This window comes from Silene latifolia, chromosome 5 (assembly GCF_048544455.1).
Source record: "Silene latifolia isolate original U9 population chromosome 5, ASM4854445v1, whole genome shotgun sequence".
Lineage (NCBI taxonomy): Eukaryota > Viridiplantae > Streptophyta > Magnoliopsida > Caryophyllales > Caryophyllaceae > Silene > Silene latifolia.
Window position 1 is genome coordinate 26490182 of NC_133530.1, and position 22691 is coordinate 26512872.

Consider the following 22691-nt stretch of genomic DNA (forward strand, 5'->3'; position numbering starts at 1 on the left):
AGATGATGCAGAAGGTATCGGGCATTACTCGACAGATTCAATAATACAATTAATTGCTGCAATAAGGTGATGAGCCTCTATTTTGTAAACAATACTTCTCCGGAAAAAAAAAATGCTTATAATATCCTCGAAATCCTAAAGCCATTAAGCATTTCAGAGAAAGCCAGTTAAACCCGACAAAATTACAAAGCGATAGATAATTGCCATTCACAGTACTTTACAGTTCACATTTCACAGATATGTTTGTTTCATTACTCCTTCCTGAGATCAATCCCCGCTTTCTTTGCAACAGCATCGAGTCCATTCTTTTCAATGGTCTTTAAAGCCTTGGTCGATAGCCTAAGTTTCACAAATCTTTTTCCAGCTTCCCACCAGACTCTCTTGTATTGCAGGTTGACAAACTGCAACTTCTTGGTCTTGTGGTTTGAGAACGAAACTTTGTTTGCGTTGTTTGATTTCTTACCGGTGAAAGGGCACACTCTGCCTGATAATCATTCACGCAAAAAAATCAATGAAATCATTCAAGTACAAGCTATCTGCTATGTTACTTTGACTTCTGGATCATACCCATGTACGACATCGACATGACACCCCCACACAAGGATATGGTTGTCAAATCCATACCTAAAACTTACCAGTGTGACACTTCCCGTAACAAACACAAAAAGGAGACTCACACGACAAACGCAGAGGAATAGACTAATGAGTGATGTTTAAGGAATTTAAACTCAACATTTTTTAAGCATCTCTCTATTCCAGTGGATATTCTATAAGGAGCATATAAAATTTTAAAATCGTCACCCAAAAAAAGTCATAGCAGGCCTGACACTTGAATATGTACACGATCTGGACACTCATAAACGACTCTTAGTAACACATAGTTCAAGTAACTGCCTAGCTTATACCATAAACATAACACAAAGACATGAATTTTAACTACCAATAGATCAATATCAAATATCTTAGCAGGGAAGTTCATCTAACAGAAAACAGAAGTCGACTTAAGATGAACTTGTCAACTTTCAGTCATCTTCATAACAAATGCAAAACTCTGACACCAAATGCGCATGCCCATTGTTTACCATCTCAGCTCATAGAAATGGGTGGTGAACTGGCGAAAAGCAATCATTTGGTTAACAGTTAACAAAATCACAACTATCATTGTCCATTAACAAAAGGCGTCTTCGCACATTTTAATCTAACAGGCGACCTCAGTACACACCACACAAGTACACAGGCAACCCCACTAGATTCAACAATATGAATACGATGCTATCCATACACGCAAAATGTGTTCACAACCATGACAGTTCAATACAAGCAAGTTAGTTTTATCACCAGTAAGAATGCTACTCAGCTGCTGTATTTTCAAGACCCGAGGCCAATGAAATGTTCGAAAGGAACTTCCTTTTTAACACTATTAACTGTCAAATTCCAATTATATGCAATTCCCTTATATATCAAGCCAATCAAACCTTCCTTTCTAACCCTTAGGGTCCGTTTGGATACAATTATAGGAGGGAAAGGGAGGGGAGGGGGAGTGAGGGGAGGTGAAGGGAGGGGAGAGAAGGGGAGGGCAAATGGGATTTGGGTGTTTGGATAACAAAAATTATGAAGGGAAATGGAAGGGGAGGAAGGAGGGAGATGAAGAATGGATGGAGGATTGAAGGATGGTGGTGGTATAATTAGAGTACAAATAATGTTTTCTTTCCAAATCTTGCCACCCTTGGAAAGATTATAATTTGTTCTATAGGAGGGAAAATAAGTCCTCTCATTTCTCTCCCCTTCCATTTCCTTTCTCCCATATTTTTTATCCAAACAAAGGAAATTAAATCCCTTCCTTTCCCTCCCCTCCCCTTCTCTCCAATTCCTTCAATCCAAACGGACCCTTAATTTTCATACCAGCAATTAATTCATAACCTCAAGTACTCCACAAAAAAAAAACAGAATTTCGTCCTCGGTTTCAGTAATGCACTCAAAGGGCTAAGCTGGTACAAAAGCACAATTCTTTAACCAACATTTTCAACACAATCAAAGTTAATTAGCTGAAGCACAAGGAACAAACATATAAATATATAATTGCAGCTCAATTTTTACACATATTGAAATGAACACATCCATTTAAAAAAAGTTGCTAAATTTGCAGCAAATTAACATAAACATTCAAACAATGCAAAATTAAAGAGAACCCATGAACTAAAATTTGAATTAATCGAAACCCATTACAGCATAAACCATAAATAACACAAATTTATGTAATTTAATCATAAAAAAAAAAAGACAAAATAATAGATGGGCTTACGCGCAACAGGCTGAACAACAGAAGGGTAAAGAGGAGCAGAAGAAATCAAAGGTTTGTTAATGGAAGTAATGTGAATGCCAGAAAGTTGGGAAGTGACAAACCCTAATTCAGGTGAAATTGTAGTTGTCTTTGATTTGAGTGATAATTGGGGTTTATTGAAGCATATATTTCTTGGATTGTTAATCAAAATTGCAGCAGATGTTGCTGTGAATATTGCAGCCATGTTTCTTTCTTGCTATTGTTTTTTTCAAGTGTGTTTTGCTTATCTACTTCGGTTTAGAAGATGTGTCTCTAGTATTGGTGGATGAAATGCTATCCTTTCTACACTATTTAATGTTTATTAAGATGGCACCAGGGGTTAACGAGCCGAGCCCGAGCCTGACTTTGCTCGGTTGTGATCAAGAACCAAAATCTGAGCTCGGCCAATCTCGAGTTTACCCAAGCTTGAAAAGGTTGTGCAGCCTCAAATCAAGCCTATATAAAATTGTTAATTATTTTATTTTTTTCTTTCGATATTTTCAATAGCAAGGTTTGAAGATTATATGTAAAAATATTTGGTAAATTAGTGAGACATTTGATATGTTTAATACAAAGATATAATCATGATAAATTATTTTTATAAAATATGATCAATATCTTATATAATCACACAAGTTTGAGCCGCCCGCGAGCTCTTCGAATCGAGCCAGCGTTTGCTCGGCTTGACTCGTTAAGTTCTCGAGCAGAGCCCGAGCTGAGCTCGCACAAGCCGAGCTTTGACAGAGCTTTGATCGAGCCAATCTCGAGTTGCTCGCGAGCTGTTTCATCTCATTATCACTCCTAGATGGCAATATCCTTAAGCGGTATGATACTTTTTTTTTTTTTGAAAGGAAAACGTGCCATTTTATTTATTCGCCATTAAAAGCCAAAACGACATCATAGTTTACTACATCCGAGACTAACTCCGGCACCGTACCGACCCACATTCTAGTAGAGTAATCTACGGGAAGTAAATGGGCCAGGCAGTGGTCCGCTCTATTCCCGTCCCTTCCAACAAAATTAAACACAACAGTACTAAAACAAGTAGCTAAACTTAAGATCGACCGTCCCACGTTACCCAAGTAGTTCAACGGGAAACACCTCGACTTCATCATATTCACAAGCGCCATACAATCCGATTCAACCGCTATGTTTTCGAGGCCCATTTGACGTGCCATTCTCACCCCGAACTCCATAGCTCTAGCCTCGGCAATACCCGACTCCCATCTTTCCCTGGTTTGCTGCACCCCCGCCCTCTCCACCGCTCCATTATGGTCACGAACTATCACACCCAGGCCGCACCCCAAGGTCCCCATCACCGCTGCATCAGTGTTGATCTTTTTGAAACCTTCCTGTGGTGGCTCCCACTTTGCTGCCTCCACCACACGACTCCTCCTCTGTTTCATTCCCTTCCCTTGAACCTCGTTCCAAGCCCGCCAATATCCCCATGCGGTTTCAACCACTCGACTAGCTGCCCACTCATCCCCGCCATGTAGCTCCTTATTTCTCTGACTCCAAATCGCCCATAGGACCATAATCAACTTGCTCTGCTCCTCCTCTCTGTATCTGTTAAGAATATAGTCGATTACGTCCGGCAAATGCAAAATTCGATCCCAAACCTCATTGACCCCTATCCCTGCTTTTTCCCAAATTGCTTGAGCATGTAAGCACCAAACAAGCGCATGAGCATCACTTTCTAGCTGTCCTTGGCAGCGGAAGCATGATGGGTCCGCCTCTTTTACTCGTCGTTGGATATTCATCGCACTCGGTAAGGCTCCTCTATAAGCACGCCATACAAAGCTCTTGACTTTTGGTGGTACTTGGAGCTTCCACAATTTTCCCCACACACTCGGACCTTCACTCGAGCTCCCACTTCCTTCCCTTTGTTCCTTCTTCCATCGAATAAAATGATAGCCCGTATTCACCGTGTATTTCTCATGCTTCTCATAGTGCCAAATTAGCTTATCTTCATCAACTCCCTCACAAAGTGGGATTTGTGCCACTTCTTGTACCTCGAACTCGAGAAGGTGTTGCTGCAGCTTCTCTATATTCCACCTTTTAGGTCCATCAAGCATCCAGTCGGCGACTCTGCTATCTAGCTCTCCCCTAGCCGGTGAAATAGGACGGAAAGTAGGCCCTCGGATCAGCCAGGGGCCGTTCCAAAACTCTATTCTCCTACCATCTCCAACTAGCCATCGACTACCCTCCCTAAAGACCCACATTGCCTCCATTAAGATCCTCCATATATACGACGGGTGATGCCCCAGCACAGTGGATGTTATATCTCCATTCGGGAAATAGCGAGCAGCGAGAAGGCGTGCGACCAGTGAGCTCGGGTTCTCATAAATTCTCCATATTTGTTTTGTGAGCATGGGAGTGTTAAAGGATTCGAAATGGCGATATCCAAGTCCTCCGTCTCGCTTTGATTTACACATTTTATCCCAAGCTATCCAATGAATCCGATGCTACTCATCTCCATGTCCCCACCAAAATCTCGCCAAGCCTCCTTCGATGTCCGAGCATAGCTTCAATGGAAATTTGAATAATCCCATTTGGTAAGTAGGGATCGATTGGGCCACTGCCTTAATAAGGATCTCTCTATCTGCAAATGAAATTAGTTTTTCTTTCCACCCCTTAAGCTTTTTCCATATCCGTTCCTTCAGCGAGGCAAAAGCTTGTGTCTTATTCTTCCCGATAATGGCTGGGATGCCGAGGTACTTGGACGGAATTTGGACCACGCTAGCATCGAGACATTCCTGCACTTCTTGTCTCGTTTCCTCCGACGTACTTGGACTGTAAAAAATCTCTGATTTTTGCAAGTTTAGCCGCTGTCCCGAGGCCTCCTGGTACCTATCGATTACCCGCTTGATTGTTTCCCCGTTTTTCTTATCAGCCCGACACGTGATGAGAGTGTCATCCGGAAAAAAGAGGTGGGACAGAGTAGGTGCGTGTCTACAAATCCGAACTCCATCCAGATTCCTCCTCTCCACCTCCTTGGTAATTAGTCGTGAAAACACATTAGCACAGAGGATAAACAGGTAAGGCGATAACGGGCCCTCCTGCCTCAATCCCCGTCTAGGGCAAATAAAGGTCGTTGGCGATCCATTTATAAGGACGACAGACTTCACAGTTCGAACACACCTCATCACCATGTTAATCCATCTAGCCTCAAAACCCATTCTTACCATAATTCGTTCCAAAAAAGACCACTCCACTCGGTCGTATGCCTTGCTCATGTCGAGTTTAAATGCCATATAGCCCTGTTTCCCTTGGTTATAGGATTTAATAAAATGGAAAGTCTCAAAGGCAATGATAGCATTATCTGTTATAAGTCGACCCGGAACGAACGCACTCTACTCTCCATCCACTAACTCGTCCAGGTAAGGTTTGAGCCTGTTGACGATCACTTTTGCAGCCAGCTTGTATAGGACATTACATAGCGATATCGGTCGAAACTCACCCATATGACTAACCTGCTTTATCTTCGGAATTAACACGATAAACGTGTTATTTATTTGGGATATATCTTCCTCCCCTTTGAGACACTTGATCACAAAATCAGTGTAATACCCGCCCTTTTAGGGATCCTTTGACCAGCATTGACTGTCCTTGGGGGAGTGGGAGTAACCTTAGGGAAGCGTGCCAGACCATCTTGGGGTGCGTTTTATGAGTGATACTCGATAGAGTAGAGGCTACTCGATCGAGTAGCTAGGGTACTCGATCGAGTAGGGGGCCACTCGATCGAGTAGGTTGGGTACTCGATCGAGTGCCTGGATTTCAGCGGGGGTTTTATATCGCGTTTTGACAAATCCGCAAATCACTTTCATTACTTTCCTCCTATCCTTCAGCCGCCTCTTTCCCTTCCCTTCACCTCAAAACCTCCATGGATGCCTTTTGAAGATTCTTGAGCCTTAGGAGAGCGTCTCTTGAGTCGGGTAGCGGTCTTTTGCTGAGTTTCTCCCCTAATAGGTATGTCACAATCATCATCCGTGCCTTTGTCTCGTTAGTTAGGGTTTGCTTGTTGTAATAGATATTTGTATGGTGCTAATAGGCTTGGCTTGTGCGCTGGATGCTTTGTTTGTCGGCATGGATTAGTTGCGGATGCGTAAAGGTAGGTTCGCCTACTCAGTCTCTGTAGACGGTCTAGTGTGTCGGTCGTTGTGATAGTATTGTGGTTGCTTGACATGGTAGTTGTATTGTGTTGTGGTTGTGGTTGTGATCGTTGTTGATGGTTCTCGAGGTGCGTCCTCGGCTGAGTGGAGTCACTTGCGGGAGTGGCTTCACGCCCTAGTTTCGCCCTTCGTGGAACCCGCCACGGAAGGGGATGTGCACATTAATGAGCAGGGTTATCGCTCTACGATGAGCGGGGCTTAGGTGGGAACGGCTGCGGTCCCCCACTGGCAGGGCTGGTCCAGTGGACAGCCAGTGACAGGTTCGGTTGGTTTGTCGAGGTTGTGGTAGTGACTAGTGACGTTGGTTGTATCGTTGTTTGTGGTTGCTATTGTCTTATCTTGTCTCAGTACTGACCTTGTATGTTTGTTTGTTTGTTGTGTGTCTGCCGTGATCCCTTATGGTGAGCAGTCGGTCTTAGCAGGAATTGATGTTGTTGATAGCTGAGGTCCGGGCAGGGATGAGTCTTCACGAGATGCGGTGGTCATAACGAGTAGTCTTTGAGTTGTACCTTTATGTTGGGTTGAATCACTTGTAAATTAACGTAATAGTTCTTTTATTGACGTTTGATAATTACTCTCCTCGGGCAACCGAGATGGTAACGCCCTTATATGCTAAGGAAGGCCTAGTTAAGGCTCCTCTGAATATGGGGGTGTTACAAAGTGGTATCAGAGCGACGATTTTGGAACCTGTAACAAATGAACATAATGAACGTAGAGAGTCTAATAAAATGAACCTGGTGAATGTGTTATGGGAGCCCCGGCTGATGCTAGATTTTGGGTGAGTAGGCGCCCTCATTTCAAAATCTTGGCCCCATGACACTTAAGCCAGTCACATGGGATGGGAATGTGGAGTCCGTGTGTCTATATGTGCTATGTATGTTAGTTGTGCCGGAGCTACCTCCGGTTAAGCTTTGGTTAGAATTAATAGAGGTGAGATAGTAATGTCTAGGTTGAGTAGGGAAACTAGTGACGAGATTGTTTAAGCTCGTTGTATAATTAGTGAGCTTATAGGATAGCTAGGAGTTATGTGACGAGATTATACGTCATGTAGATGCGTGAAAGTGTGAATTTGAATGTGTTATATGAATAGCAAACGCGTAGATGTTTGTCATAAAATTTATGATGACGGAAGTTGTAAGCGAACTTGTAGATCCTACCGCGGTGACTATAATGATAATTGTAGTGTAGATGAGTAATGACCCGAATCAAGTATGTGGTAATGTGTTTGTGTTTTGCTATTCAGTTGAAATTTTTCCGCTGCGTAATAATTAATTTATGCAAATAAATTGCTTATGACCGAATGTGAAATATGGTAGATTAAATTGTTTTGAAAAGTATGCATTTATGTAACATGTAAAATAATGAATTAGTGTTAATTATACGTTTCAATTTGATGAAAACACGAGTTTAGTAATAGCATGTAAAGTGAGTTTAAATGTAATAAAATGACGCGACAAGGTTTATACATAACTCGGTGACAGGTAGACCGAGTTGGGTAATTTGTATAACGTAACGTAATAGGTCTCTTAGTTGTTGAAGAGTTGTGTTTTGGGTGGTAATGGTTATAAAACGTGATTGAATGCGATAATGAGGGTCGAATTCCGAACTTGGTTGGAATCGACACGCGGTGTTGTTTTTGCAGGAATCTTCAAAGTTACTTCGTATTCTTGATCGAGTACGTAACTATACTTGACCGAGTGCGAGTGCTTACTTGACCGAGTAGACCCCACTCGATCTAATTAGGAAGCTAAGATGACGGAATGTGGGAAAAATTTCCGCAGTTACTCGATGATTTAGCTCCTACTCGATCGAGTAGGGTGGTACTCGATCGAGTACCCCAGGCACTCGATCGAGTAGGTTACTGTACAGTGACTTCTGCGGGTTTTCTTAAAACCCCTAATCCTCCTATATCTTCTTCTTATTCTTCTATATTTCGACACCCTCACCTCTAAACTTCTCTCAACTCCCCTATTTCCTCCAAAATCATAGCTTTCTCTTGGGTTAGTAGTGAATCTCGGGGTTAATTTTCTTAGTTTAATTCGTTTCTTGCCTTACTAATCAATCAAGGTATGTTATTCTTCCTAATTTATGTGATTTGTTACTTGGAATGTGTTAAAATAGTGCAATAATCAGAAATTTTCGATTATAATGATCAAATTGGTGCTTTTAATTGTTGAAATATGATTCATATGTCTCCTTTTTCATGGTTGTTGGTGACTATATGCTGTAAATTAGATTAGAAATTGCAATAGTAGGACCCGAAATTTCTAGGGTTTCCAATTTGAAATCGATTTTTGGCTGTTTTATAATGATTAGATAGTAAAATTGAGCTTTAATTATGGTTTATATCATGTTGGAGGTTAGATTTTAACGATTTTACCCTTAGAAAGTTGCCTTAAAACTCCGTCTTAAAAGTGTCTTATGAGAAAATTGATGTTGTAATTGACAATATAAGCATGAATAAAATTCCAACATGATAAAAGAAACAATGATTGATGAATACATGCCACAATTCTCACAGCTGTAAAGACCGTCTGAAAATTTTGATTGAGTTGTTTTACATAATAGTGAAGAGTGACAATGGTTTGTCATAAACTATTCTTTCTCTTGCATTAGTGACATGTAGTTTGCAATGTAAATGGAACGACCTTTAGAAGCATGCTAGGACATTCAAATTGCTGAGTATATGTGTCCACATGCCAAACTTTCGTAATTATGGTTTATAAGTGGCTACAAACTGAGATCATAGGATAAAAATTGAGGAAACTATTGATGATATATGACTACCTAGCGAAACATCTAAGTTTAATGACACTAACTATGAGCCTCGAGTATGGAATTGGTTAGCGAGTTAGTGAAGTTGCCAATTATATAAAATTCGAATTGTATGAAGTGTATGCCTACGTGTCTTATACAAATTGCTTGAACTTATATGTCAAAAATTGGAAACTGTTGATAAACATGTGCACTTATCTTAATATTCAAGTTTAATAACATGAAGTATGTGCTTCACATGTCAAAATTGTTGGGAAATTCTGTGCTTAGCTGGATATGTGAATTCAGGTTACATGAAATAATTGTTTGGATGTTTATACAAGTTGTTTGGACTCATGCCTAAAACAGATCCCGAGACTAAACCTTGGAACCCGTCAGAGTAAACGGGGAAGGGTTGATCCACTTGAGAGGGGGGAGGCTAGTGGACCGGTAGTACCCGAGCTTTCGAGTACCCTTCTGTTGTTTTTGTTGACTTTAAGCAAAGGGAGCGTTTTGTAGCTTTACAAAAACGCAAGATGAGACCCACAAAGTGTATTGACACCGGTGTGTTAGAAGAGTTGGAAATAGAGACGGATGTCCGCCATATTTTCGAGACCTTGGGGTTTACGGGTTTGTACCGGTTGAGGAAGCACACTTATCCTTTCCTCACCCTTGAGTTCATGAGTTCCTTTAACTATGACCCAGCGGGTCAGACTGTTGAGTTCAGATTGATGAATACCAGTTTCTTGTTAACCATGGATCTGTTTGCCTCTCACCTTGGGTTGGCCAAGCCTCCCAAGGACTCCATCACCGACATTCCAGCTGAGTGCGGCGTCTGCCGCCTAATGCCTTGCTTAACTGGGAAGCAAGCTCCCACCGCAAGCAATATGCTGATTAACGATGTTCAGCACATCACCTTGAGAGTCTTTCTTCGTTCCCTTTCAAATCTCCTCTATGATAGAAAGGATATCAGTAAGTTGAACAACCATGAGGTCTTACTTTTGATGTCGTATCTGAACCCGGAGCGGACCAAGAAAGTGGTCTTCAATGCTCCTTCCATAGTTTGTGCTGCTCTTGCCTTAATGGCTTCTTCTAATTCTCGATACCTGAGTTGTGGTGCCATTGCCACTCGGTTAGCTGAAAAGCTAACCTCCTTTGAGGCTTCTTCGGCGCACGTGCCACTTGCTACCCCGGTGCCTACCATGGATCGTGAATACTACCTCGACCTGAAATGGTTGAGAACCTTGGCGGACGGCAACCTAGCTTGGAGGGTGCATGGGATGAGTTGGATGAAAATTCCAGCTCCCGAGCACCTCCCACCGACGGAGCCCCTGGAGTCGACAGTGGTGACGGTGGACTCCGATGACGAGGAGGAGGAGGATGAGGATGTACCCCGCCAGCTGCAGACCTATCTCATCGACGATGCCATCCTCCAGGAGATGCCGGAGCCGACGAAGGGCGAAAATGCGGAAGTCCAGAGGGTGGAGAGACCCAGAGTGGTGAGGGGACCCCGACGAGTGAGAGAGAGGGCCGCGGAGTCTAGGCCACAGCCAGCAGCGCCGCAGCAGCAGCAGTCCTTCCCTTGCTACCCCTATCTTGACACCCCGGAGACGCGCTCCAGCTACTTGTCGGAGAGAGTGTCATCTACTTTGACACTCCGGAGCATGCATGAGATGGCCTACGCGCAGGGGATAGGGACCGAGGGACCGCATCCGATTTGGTGGAGGGGTTGGGGACTACTCAGGGGTTTTCCATGCCTACGGGGTGGATCAGTCGACGTGGGGAGCACCTCAGTCCTTCCCTTACGGTGGCTTGACCCCGTGGTATGTGGGCCCGGGAGCAGGAGCAGGAGGTGATGCAGGAGTGGGATCATCAGGTGGTGGTGGTGATGAGGAGATGATGGAGCAGCAGCAGCAGCAGCGGGAGGAGTGATGCTCCTCGTTTCTATCTCGATTCATGATTGTTATTAGTAGTAGTTGTTGGTAGCGGAGTTAGATTTTTCGGTTGTTTTCTTTAGTGGAAACTTCATTTGTGAACTTGTATTGTTGGCCATAAGGCCGGATTTGCTAGTTAACTTTGTTGCAGGATCGATTTGGAGTTCGGGAATTCATCCCGACTCAAGCTATGTGACGACCATGTGTATATATGTTAGCTTATGACAGGTTTCATAAGGAATTTAACCTGTAGGTACTCGATAGAGTACCCCGTACTCTATCGAGTAGCTGCGGGAAAGTGGGATAAAAAGTTTCTGATCTGTAGGCCACTCGATCGAGTAGCCAGGGCACTCGATCGAGTAGCATGGCACTCGATCGAGTACCGTTACTTACTCGATCGAGTGTCACTGTTACAGGAGGTTTTTGAAAAATAAAAGTGTTCAATTGTTTTATAATTACAAGTCCAATGTTTAAAGTTGCTACAACTGCATAGTAACGCCTTTGAGCCGTTAATTTCATACATTACAAGTCTTGATTGGAATTTTATAAACATAATTGTTATAATTGGTGATGAGGTAGTAATTTCTTGTTGCGATTAGTGAAGCGGTAATCCCTTTCTCGTTACTTTTATATGACATACGCCTCATTACGATCCACTTGTCAGAGTTGTAACTTCGCCTATAATTGTGCATATCATTTTAACATGTGTTGTCAACGGTAACTAGTTATTCCGGTGGAGTGGGTATGATTTTAATTTGACGAGAGCACAATTAGTGAGTAATGTCCATAATAATGTGTTTCCGTTCATGTTTGGTTGCCCATAATAAGTAATACGTGTTGGTATTTAGGTGGTGAACTTCGGGGACGAAGTTCCTTTTTAGGGGGGAAGAGTAATGTCGCGAAATAAAAAGGTTGTTTTCGTATAGTGTCTTGCTTGTTTATAATATTGCTAATGGTTGTTTATAAGGCGGTTGGTGTCATGTAAAAAAAAAATAATAATAAAATAAAAATAAAAATAAAATAATAGTAGTAAATAAATTTGTTGTTGAATTATAATGACTTGTTTTCCTTGCGATTGTATCTGAATCGTGTTGCCAAGTAACATGGTGGCATTAGTTGTACCACATGAAAGTTGATGTGAGACATGTTCTAGATGGATGGTTAAACGGTAATTAGTGTATGTCGGAAGTTCGTGAGCGGCGATTCGCACTGCGCGTCGGATGCTTTAAGTGTATATAATATAACAGTGGACGGTGATAAACTTGCATGATAGTGACAAGGGTCGGCAGGTTTAGTTGTGGACGGTGATGATGATGACATGGGGGGGGGGGGAACGGTGTTTACAAGGGGTGATGACCTAATCGGGGAGATGGGTGAGATGGGGTTGGTTCCGCGCCATGAGCGGGAGAGGTGAGTTGAACTTCGGGGACGAAGTTCTTTTTAAGGGGGGAAGACTGTAATACCCGCCCTTTTAGGGATCCTTTGACCAGCATTGACTGTCCTTGGGGGAGTGGGAGTAACCTTAGGGAAGCGTGCCAGACCATCTTGGGGTGCGTTTTATGAGTGATACTCGATAGAGTAGAGGCTACTCGATCGAGTAGCTAGGGTACTCGATCGAGTAGGGGGCCACTCGATCGAGTAGGTTGGGTACTCGATCGAGTGCCTGGATTTCAGCGGGGGTTTTATATCGCGTTTTGACAAATCCGCAAATCACTTTCATTACTTTCCTCCTATCCTTCAGCCGCCTCTTTCCCTTCCCTTCACCTCAAAACCTCCATGGATGCCTTTTGAAGATTCTTGAGCCTTAGGAGAGCGTCTCTTGAGTCGGGTAGCGGTCTTTTGCTGAGTTTCTCCCCTAATAGGTATGTCACAATCATCATCCGTGCCTTTGTCTCGTTAGTTAGGGTTTGCTTGTTGTAATAGATATTTGTATGGTGCTAATAGGCTTGGCTTGTGCGCTGGATGCTTTGTTTGTCGGCATGGATTAGTTGCGGATGCGTAAAGGTAGGTTCGCCTACTCAGTCTCTGTAGACGGTCTAGTGTGTCGGTCGTTGTGATAGTATTGTGGTTGCTTGACATGGTAGTTGTATTGTGTTGTGGTTGTGGTTGTGATCGTTGTTGATGGTTCTCGAGGTGCGTCCTCGGCTGAGTGGAGTCACTTGCGGGAGTGGCTTCACGCCCTAGTTTCGGCCTTCGTGGAACCCGCCACGGAAGGGGATGTGCACATTAATGAGCAGGGTTATCGCTCTACGATGAGCGGGGCTTAGGTGGGAACGGCTGCGGTCCCCCACTGGCAGGGCTGGTCCAGTGGACAGCCAGTGACAGGTTCGGTTGGTTTGTCGAGGTTGTGGTAGTGACTAGTGACGTTGGTTGTATCGTTGTTTGTGGTTGCTATTGTCTTATCTTGTCTCAGTACTGACCTTGTATGTTTGTTTGTTTGTTGTGTGTCTGCCGTGATCCCTTATGGTGAGCAGTCGGTCTTAGCAGGAATTGATGTTGTTGATAGCTGAGGTCCGGGCAGGGATGAGTCTTCACGAGATGCGGTGGTCATAACGAGTAGTCTTTGAGTTGTACCTTTATGTTGTATGTTGGGTTGAATCACTTGTAAATTAACGTAATAGTTCTTTTATTGACGTTTGATAATTACTCTCCTCGGGCAACCGAGATGGTAACGCCCTTATATGCTAAGGAAGGCCTAGTTAAGGCTCCTCTGAATATGGGGGTGTTACAATCAGCCACTTCATTTCCAAAGATGTGCCAGTATGTTTGAAAAAAATTCGCATTTAAACTGTCCGGTCCCGGTGCTTTCGAAGGCTTCATTTGACTAAGGGCCTGGTAAACCTCCTCCCTCCTAAACGGATTTGTAAAGTCCGCATTCATCTCCTCTGTCACATTTTGCAGAAGACAGTGTACGGCTTCATCCATCCTAGTTGGGTTCGATGATGCAAAGAGCTCATTAAAGTGATCAGTAGCTAATTTTTCCAACCCCTCCTCATCAGTGACCCATTCTCCTGCTTCATTCTTCAAGCGGTCAATTATATTCCGTCTTTTTCGATTTGAAGCTTTCAGGTGAAAGAACGACGTATTTTTGTCCCCTTCTTCAAGATAAGCTACTCAGGACCATTGTCTCCAATACCCCTCCTCCGCCATTAGAAGATCATCCAAGCGCGTACAGGTTTCTCTTTTATCCGCCACCATCTCAACTGTCGGTGCACATGAGTCCAAGAACATTAGCCTTTTTCGAGTTTCTTCGATCTGTTTTCTCAAGTTCCCATAACGGTGTTTACTCCATTCCGCAAGCTTAGTTTTACACCATTCTAATTTCCCCAAGGCCTCATGTCCACCCTCCCAAGCATCTTGGATAACTCCTTCACACGCTTCATCATTAGCCCACATGTCTTCGAAACGAAACTTTTTTGTCTTTGCAGTCTTTGGGGCCTTATATAAGGCTAGTTTGATAGGGGCATGGTCGGATTTATCGAAATCTAAGTGATTGAGCTTAATGGTAGGGCAGTGGTTAATAAAAGACGGAGTTGCTAGTGCGCGGTCCAATCTCTCATAAATTGCCTCCGAGTCACCCCTCCTGTTCCACCACGTAAATGGGTTCCCCCAGTACCCAATATCCATCAAGCCACATTCATCAATCGCCTCCCTGAACGCATCCATGACCGGATACTCCCTTATTGTCCCCCCTGATTTCTCATGCTCAAAAAGGATTTCGTTAAAGTCGCCAATGACGACCCATGGCAGATTCGACATAGGTTGAAGTTCCCTTAGTAATTGCCACGACCGCCACTTATCTTCGTGTCTTACCCATCCATAAAAGCCAGACAAGCGCCATTCATCGATGCCAAATAAACCCTTAACAGAGACACCAATATGGTGAGCTGAAACTGATATCACTTCTACCTCAACACCCTCCTTCCACAAAACCGCAACTCCCGCAGACCGACCCATTGAATCAGCCCCTACCCCTTTGTATCCTCCCAATCTCGTGATTACATTCCGCATTTCTACCACACTCAATTTTTTTTCCACGAGAATGACCACATCCGCTCCCTCCTGCCGTAGCAACCCACTCAACCTAACAACTGTCGGTTCATTGTCTAATCTCCGGCAGTTGTAACATAATAGACTTATTGGTCCGGCGGGGTTGAGCGACCTCAACCACCGCCTCAGGTATAAAAGCACCCCTGATGATTTTCGTCTTCTTAACTCACTCAGATCCAAACCAGGCTCTTCTTCTCTCCCCCTCTTCCCATGACTAATGATTTTAGTCCCGTGGTCAGAAGTATTCTTTCTCGCCCCTTGCATTCTCGTCCATTTCCTGCCCTGCACATCAGCCATCCCTTCCTTCCCATTTTCCAGTTGCCCATCCTCCACGCTCTGAACTTCCACCCCCGTCTTCCCATTAATCCCATGCTCATCAGCCACTTCTACAATAATCGTACTTCCTCGTTTTTCCGTCTTTTATCCCTGATGTCCGCCAAAAAAACCACCTTCGTTCACTCCTTCATTATCAGCTCGACAGTCTTCAGAAAGAAACGGTTCTCTATGTGTTTCCGTGGCATGCTCAAACCTCGTATCGTTTTTTGTTTCATAAGTCTTATTCATTTTCGAGTTCTCTTTTAAATGAGTAGGCAAAATAATACCTTTGGATTTTATAGCAATTTGTTGCAGCCTGTCAATCATGATTGAGATGGCCTCTTCTTCTCTTGCTTTAAACTCCACATCAAACACGCCAGTCAAGGATCGTGGCCTACTCATTTTGATATCAACAGCCGTCTTAATTACTTTCCAAGGCGATGCCCTCATCGTGTCATCATACCTCAGCTCGCCTTCCTCATAAGGGCCTTCGTCACAGTCTTTTTCCCCGTGTCCGAGCAATCCGCACCCATAGCAGTATGTAGGAAGCCTCTCATATTTTACTTTGAATCTCTCATATTTACCCGACTTCAATACTACGACCACTTCTGCCTTGAGGGGTTTACGCACATCTTGGATAAATCTTAGACGGACTGCTCGCTCCATCTCCGGGTGAGGAGCATCATTTACTTTCACAAAGGTTCCCAATTGTGCACCCAATTTCCGCAGGTTCTCCTCATTCGACCTACCCCGCAGCAGTAGATCATAAACCCTAGCCCATAGAGGCACAAAGGACAATGGCACATCCGTCATCTTTCCGTCATAGTTTGGTTCGCCAAGACACCAGATAAATTTATCGAAGTGCCAAGGTTGTCCATCAAGGATTTTTGCCTTGTCTCGTTCCTCATCGAAACTGAACATGAAAATTTTCTCCTTTGCGTCGATTAGCTTTCCCATGATAGAGCCCTTCGTATTCCATAATTTAATCATAGTTTCGACCGTGGCCTTTGCGTTGATGGCTTTCAACGACCATATCTTCCCTACCAGCATTGCCTTTCTTGTGTTTTCGTTTTTTCCGTCATCTCCGACATCCCATACAAAACCCTCGTCCTCTTCGCTACAATCCCTTCCCCATTGCTTACTGCCACCCCTAGAGTCCTCCATCCCGTTGTTGGATTAGAAACTACCCGAGAAGCACTCTATGATAGCACGGAATGACAGAAATGTTAGAACACATTGTGTTGATGATGCCAAGTCCCTTTATTATTTGATTGTTTGCTCTTAGTTGAAATGATTAGTGATTGAAGCAATCAAATGGACTTTCAACAATGATTCAAGATGATCAAGATAATCAAGAAAGTCAAGACAATGATATTTTCTAAGTCTTAGTCGAAAAATGTAAGAGTAAGTACAACATTCTCATTTAAGTCAAGTTATGGCAAAACCATGCAATAGTACGTTGTACTGTTGTTTCTGGTACTATCATACGGAGGAGGAATTTCGACCAAAATGTTTTAAGTGTTAAAACTTTGCAAAACTTCAAACCTTAAACATTTGAATTTTCAAAAGCTTGAAAATAATCTCAAATTTTGGAGTCACAAACCCACTTGACTAAGCTTCTAGATTTGTGCAAACACCTTTTACTAAAATGGCAAAGAAGACTTGTCAAACTTCTAAAGTAAAAAAAACTTTTTGCCATTTTGGTAAAATGTCACATGTTGAGTGTAGTAGCTTAAGTTTTCTGATTTCTTATGCCCCAAGCCTATAGTCTAACACTTACCATCACTCAAGGCTACCATTTTAATATTGAATTTAATTTTTCTAAGTTGTACTTACCTAAGACTAAATCCACTATAAATAGAGTGTCTTAGTCACATTTATTTCTTAAGACTTCCAAAGCATTTATTGTAAAAACCTTGCAAATCATTTGTGCATTTAAAGCTTTGTTCTTCAAGTGTTTATAAAACGTTTTTCTGATTTTCAAAGTCTTCAAATTGTTTTTCGAAAAAGCTGTAAAACATCCAAGTATCAGTTCGTTGTACTGTGACATAATGAGTTTGTTCCATGATTCTCGTGTTAGATCTTCATTGTAATCTCCATGTTCATTTAGTGAACTCTTGAGATTCAAGATTCTGTAACACATTGAGATAGAACCCATAAACTCTTGAAGCGGAGTAGCTTTAAGTTTGAGTGCAACCGGAGTAGGTTGGCGAGTTATTTTCATTGTAAGGGGTTTAGCAAGTTTGAGTAAATTTCTAAACAAGCAATAAAATAACGGTTGGACGTAGGCCTCGGAGTAAAGGCTGAACCAATTTTTAAAATGTTTGTTTGTTCATTTACTTTTACGTTCTTCCACTTTGCTATTTCTCGCTTGTACCTAATCAAGTTCTGTGTCACAGTCACCTATACTGTGACATAGAACTGCTGTACCTTCTTGTGAACTTACATTCAATTAAGTCTCTCAAGTCTTATACTTCAATATTCTTTACTTAAGTTAATTAATTAACCAAGTTAAGGATAAAATTTTAAAAGGTACACCTAATTCACTCCCTCCCCCTCTTAGGTGTTAATCGTTCTTAACTCTTCAATTGGTATTAGAGCCTCGTGCTCTTGATATTGGTTAAATCCAAAGAGTTGATCCTATAGTTATGGACGATTCAAAACACACTAAGTATCCCATTTTCAAGGGAGAAAACTATGCCTGGTGGAAACATCGCATGGAGCACTATGTCAAAAGTGCGGACTATGAATGTTGGTTAATCATTCAAAAGGGTCCCCTCAAAATCGAAGTGACTAATGTTGATGGCACTAGCTCCTTGAAAAGTGAGGATAAGTATGTTGAGGCCGACTATAAGAAAATCGAGAAAAACTCTAAGGTCATGTCCATTCTTCAATATGGGATCGGTGACCAAGAGATTAATCGTATATCTGGATGTGCTTCAGCCAAATAGATTTGGGACACCCTAAGCTTTGCTTATGAGGGAACGTCACAAGTCAAGAAATACCGTATTGATCTTCTCATGCAACAATATGAGATGTTCAATATGGAACGAGATGAGTCAATTAATAGTTTGTCTTCACGTTTTTCTAGTATTGTCAATGATCTTAAGAGTTTAGGTAGGAGTTTTCAATCCGAGTATTTAGTCCGTAAAATCCTTCGTAGCCTAACTGAAAAGTGGCAACCAAAGGTTACGGCTATTGAGGAAGCTAAGGACCTTTCTTTGCTCACCCTTGATGAACTTATGGGCTCACTTATGGCTCATGAGTTAACTCTCATGAAGCGTTCTAGTGAAAGCTCTAAAGGGAAAGGACTCGCTCTTAATGCTCTCTCAAGTGATGAGGAGGATGAAGACGATGAGTTTGCAATGTTCACTAAAAACATTGTTGGCATGATAAATGGTCGAAACTCTCAAAGGTATAGCAACAACTCTAGTAAACGCCGTTTTCCTAAAAAAAGATCTAAGTCCACTGTTGGTTGCTTTAAATGTGGTGACAAAGGTCACCAAATCAAAGAATGCCCAAAGTGGAACGATATCAAATCTAAGGAAAAACGTGACTTTGCAAAACGTGATTACAAAAACAAGGTAATGACTGCTATTTGGGGAATGTCTGATTCTGAAGAGGACGATGTCCTTAAGGATGAATTAGACGCCAAATTGTGCATCTCTTCTAGCTCTTCAAAAGGTGGTTCCAAATCTTCAAAGAAAGAAGACATCAAATGTCTTATGGCTCATTCAAATGAGACTCAGACTCGATTCAGACCATGAGGTAATTAAGCTCAATAAAAAGGTTCGATCCTTCTCTAAAGACAAAATTTGTCTCCTTCTTGATCAATTTATTGATAAATGTCGTGTCCAAACTAATAAGTTGGAAGCTATGCAAATCGAAATTGAGGACATAGCTGAGGAAAATGTCGTCCTAAAAGAAAGTCTAAATGAGAATGATCAACCTAGTTTCATATTGAGTCTTGAGAAAGAAATCAAAAAGCTTCGAAAACAAAATTTGTTTTTAGCCAACAAAGTCGATGAAACCGGTGCAACAGATCCCTGCACTGTTGCATCCAGTTCTAACAAAGGAAATGTGTCCTCACTAACTCAAGAACGTGACCAACTTTTGATTGACTTAGCTACTCGTAACAACGAAAAGGATGATCTTGTTAAGATTGCTGAAATGTTAAATGATGAGTCTAGTCATGTCAAAAGTGCCTTAGAACGAGCTCAAAAATCAAATGATGACCTTCTTGTTCAAATTGAGATGTTAAAAAGGGCTGAAGAGACTCATGCCACAGAGGTCTCTACTGTGGCATCTGAGTCGAGAAAAGAAATAGATACTCTCACGGAATTAGTGTCTTCTTTGACTAAGGAACGTGACACTCTTCTAGTTGACCTCAAATTGTGTCAAAGGGATAATAAACAATTGGAACAAATTGGGATGTTACTTAGTGATGAAGCAAGACTTGCAAAACAAGCATTCGACAATTTAGGTAAATTGAATCTTAATCATCTTGCTAAAATCGAAACATTGACTAAAGAGCTAGATGAGGCTAAGATATTCTACTTAAAATGGGAAGGAAGTCAGAATGTTTTGGAGTTTCTCTTGAAACAATCACAAGAAAATGAAAAATTTGCAAAGAAAGCTGGACTTGGTTTCAAATGCAACAGTAGCACACACTGTTGCACTCGAAACTAGGATCCAAGTCAAACTGAGTTCCGAAAAAGAAAGTATGCTGGTCTTCCTGAGTACATAATTTGTAACTATTGTGACAAAACAGGTCATGAGTTTAATGGTTGTGAAAAAAGAGTCCGTGACATAGAAAGAAACACTAAAAACGCTAAACAAGTGTGGATCAAGAAAGCGGAAGTCAAAAAGGTTATTGTCAAGAAGGAGCCCAAACTTGTTTGGGTTCCTAAGCTAAATGTTTGATTTCTTATAGGCATTAGTGAGGGGCAGCAGCAATTGGTACTTAGACAGTGGATGCTCTCGTCACATGACGGGAGATGAAAACCAATTCCTCTCGCTAGAAGCCTACGATGGTGGCATGGTGACTTTTGGCGACAACAAGAAAGGTGAAATCATTGGTATTGGAAAAGTTGGTAAGTCAAAGTTATTATTCGTGGACAAAGTGTTGCTTGTCAAAGGTTTGAAACACAATCTCTTGAGCATTTCACAACTATGTGATCGAGGTAATATTGTTGAATTTCTTGCTAGTGAATGTAGAATCATCAATGAAAAAACTAGAGAACTTATACTTGAAGGTAAACGTGTCAAAGATGTCTATATGACTAACTTATATTCATTGTCGAGTCAATCACTATCATGTATGAGTGTTCAAAAGAACGACCCTTGGCTTTGGCACAAACGACTTGGTCATGTAAATGCTAAGACACTTAACACCCTCAAGAGACTTGATCTAGTTGACGGCATTCCTAACATTAAGTTTGAATTTAAATCACTTTGTGATGATTGTGTTAAAGGAAAACAAGTTAAGTGCTCTTTTAAATCCAAAAAGGTTGTTAGCACTTCCTTACCTCTTGAACTTATTCATATTGATTTATATGGTCCCATGCGAGTTGTGAGTAGAGGTGGAAGTCGTTATATTTGTGTCATTGTAGATGACTTTACAAGATTTGTTTGGCTTCTCTTCTTAAGCACTAAGGATCAAACATTTGATGAGTTCTTAATTTGGGTCAAGAAGGTTCAAAATAAATTTGGTTATAAACTTGTCTCATTGAGATCCGACCATGGAACCGAGTTTGAGAACTTGTCATTTGAGTCTTATTGTAATGAGAATGGTGTTAGTCATAACTTTTCGGCCGCAAGAACCCACAACAAAATGGGGTTGTGGAAGGAATGAATCGAACTCTTGAAAATATGGCTAGGACCATGCTCATTAGCTCTAAAGTTCCTAAGAATTTTTGGGCCGAAGCCGTAAACACATCTTGTTATATTTACAACCGTGTCATGATTAGAAAAATCATTGAGAAAACTCCCTATGAACTACTACGAGGAAGAAAACCTAATCTTTCACATTTAAAATATTTTGGTAGTAAATGCTTTGTACACAATAATGGAAAAGACAACCTTGGCAAATTTGATGCTCGTAGTGATGAAGGAGTTTTTGTTGGTTATTCCGATCATAGTAAAGCCTATAAGGTTTATAACAAAAGGACTATGAAAATGGAAGAAAGCGTTCATGTAATATTTGACAAATCTAGTCTTTTTGTGTCAAACACACAGGTGATGATGAGGATGATGAATATGATGATGATTTTGAGATTGGTATGACACGACATGATATGGATCAAGTGGTGGAAGAGGCTGGGCAACAGTTGGAGCCACTGTTGCATGAGGAGGATGTCCAAAATTCAGGGGGAACTAATCGTCCTCCTACACAAAATGATGCTACCTCATCCAGGGGGAACAAGGATGGTGAAGAACAGCCCAACATAATCATAAACGAACCACAATCACCTCCTTCAAACAATCTTCATGCAACAGTCCCCTCTACTGTTGCAGACGAACAAACCGAATCCTCTAACCCACTCATCCCCAAAAAATGGAAGCACCAAAGCTCACATCCTTTATCAAATCTAACCAGTGACCTAACCTCTGGAATAAAAAACCAGATCATCGCTCCAAAATTTCTGTGCACACAATGCTTTCATCTCGCAAATTGAACCAGACCATGTCACAGTAACCTTGACTGATGAATGCTGGATAATAGCAATGCAAGAGGAATTGGAGCAATTCGAAAGGAACAAGGTATTACATCTTGTCCCTAGGCCCTCCCAACGTACTGTAATTGGTACACGGTGGGTCTTTCGCAATAAGCTAGATGATGTTGGAGAAATCGTAAGTAACAAAGCTAGACTAGTGGTGCAAGGTTTTAACTAACAAGAAGGAATTGATTACGATGAAACCTTTGCACCGATAGCTAGGCTTGAAGCCATACGAATGCTTGTAGCTTTTGCGTCTTTTCAAGGTATAAAGCTTTTTCAAATGGATGTCAAAACCGCATTTTTAAATGGATACCTTGATGAAGAAGTGTTTGTTGAACAACCTCCGGGCTTTGTAAACAACGAGTTTTCTAACCACGTTTTTAAACTTGATAAAGCACTTTATGGATTAAAACAGACTCCTAGGGCC

At 41.8% G+C, this 22691-nt stretch overlaps 2 protein-coding genes across 2 annotated transcripts; both read right to left on the minus strand.

The window, feature by feature from the left end:
• Window positions 1–3: 3 nt before the first annotated feature.
• LOC141657093 (large ribosomal subunit protein bL28c) lies at window positions 4–2615 on the minus strand. Its single transcript, XM_074464220.1, has 2 exons — window positions 2303–2615; window positions 4–484 (listed from the first exon to the last, which is right to left on the minus strand). The coding sequence occupies exons 1-2, from the start codon at window positions 2523–2525 to the stop codon at window positions 252–254; spliced, it is 456 nt and encodes a 151-aa protein (XP_074320321.1). The 5' UTR covers window positions 2526–2615; the 3' UTR covers window positions 4–251.
• Window positions 2616–14294: 11679 nt separating this feature from the next.
• On the minus strand, window positions 14295–15527 carry LOC141655110 (uncharacterized). Its single transcript, XM_074462206.1, has one exon. It carries the CDS (start codon window positions 15525–15527, stop codon window positions 14295–14297), a length of 1233 nt encoding a protein of 410 aa, XP_074318307.1.
• Window positions 15528–22691: the final 7164 nt, after the last annotated feature.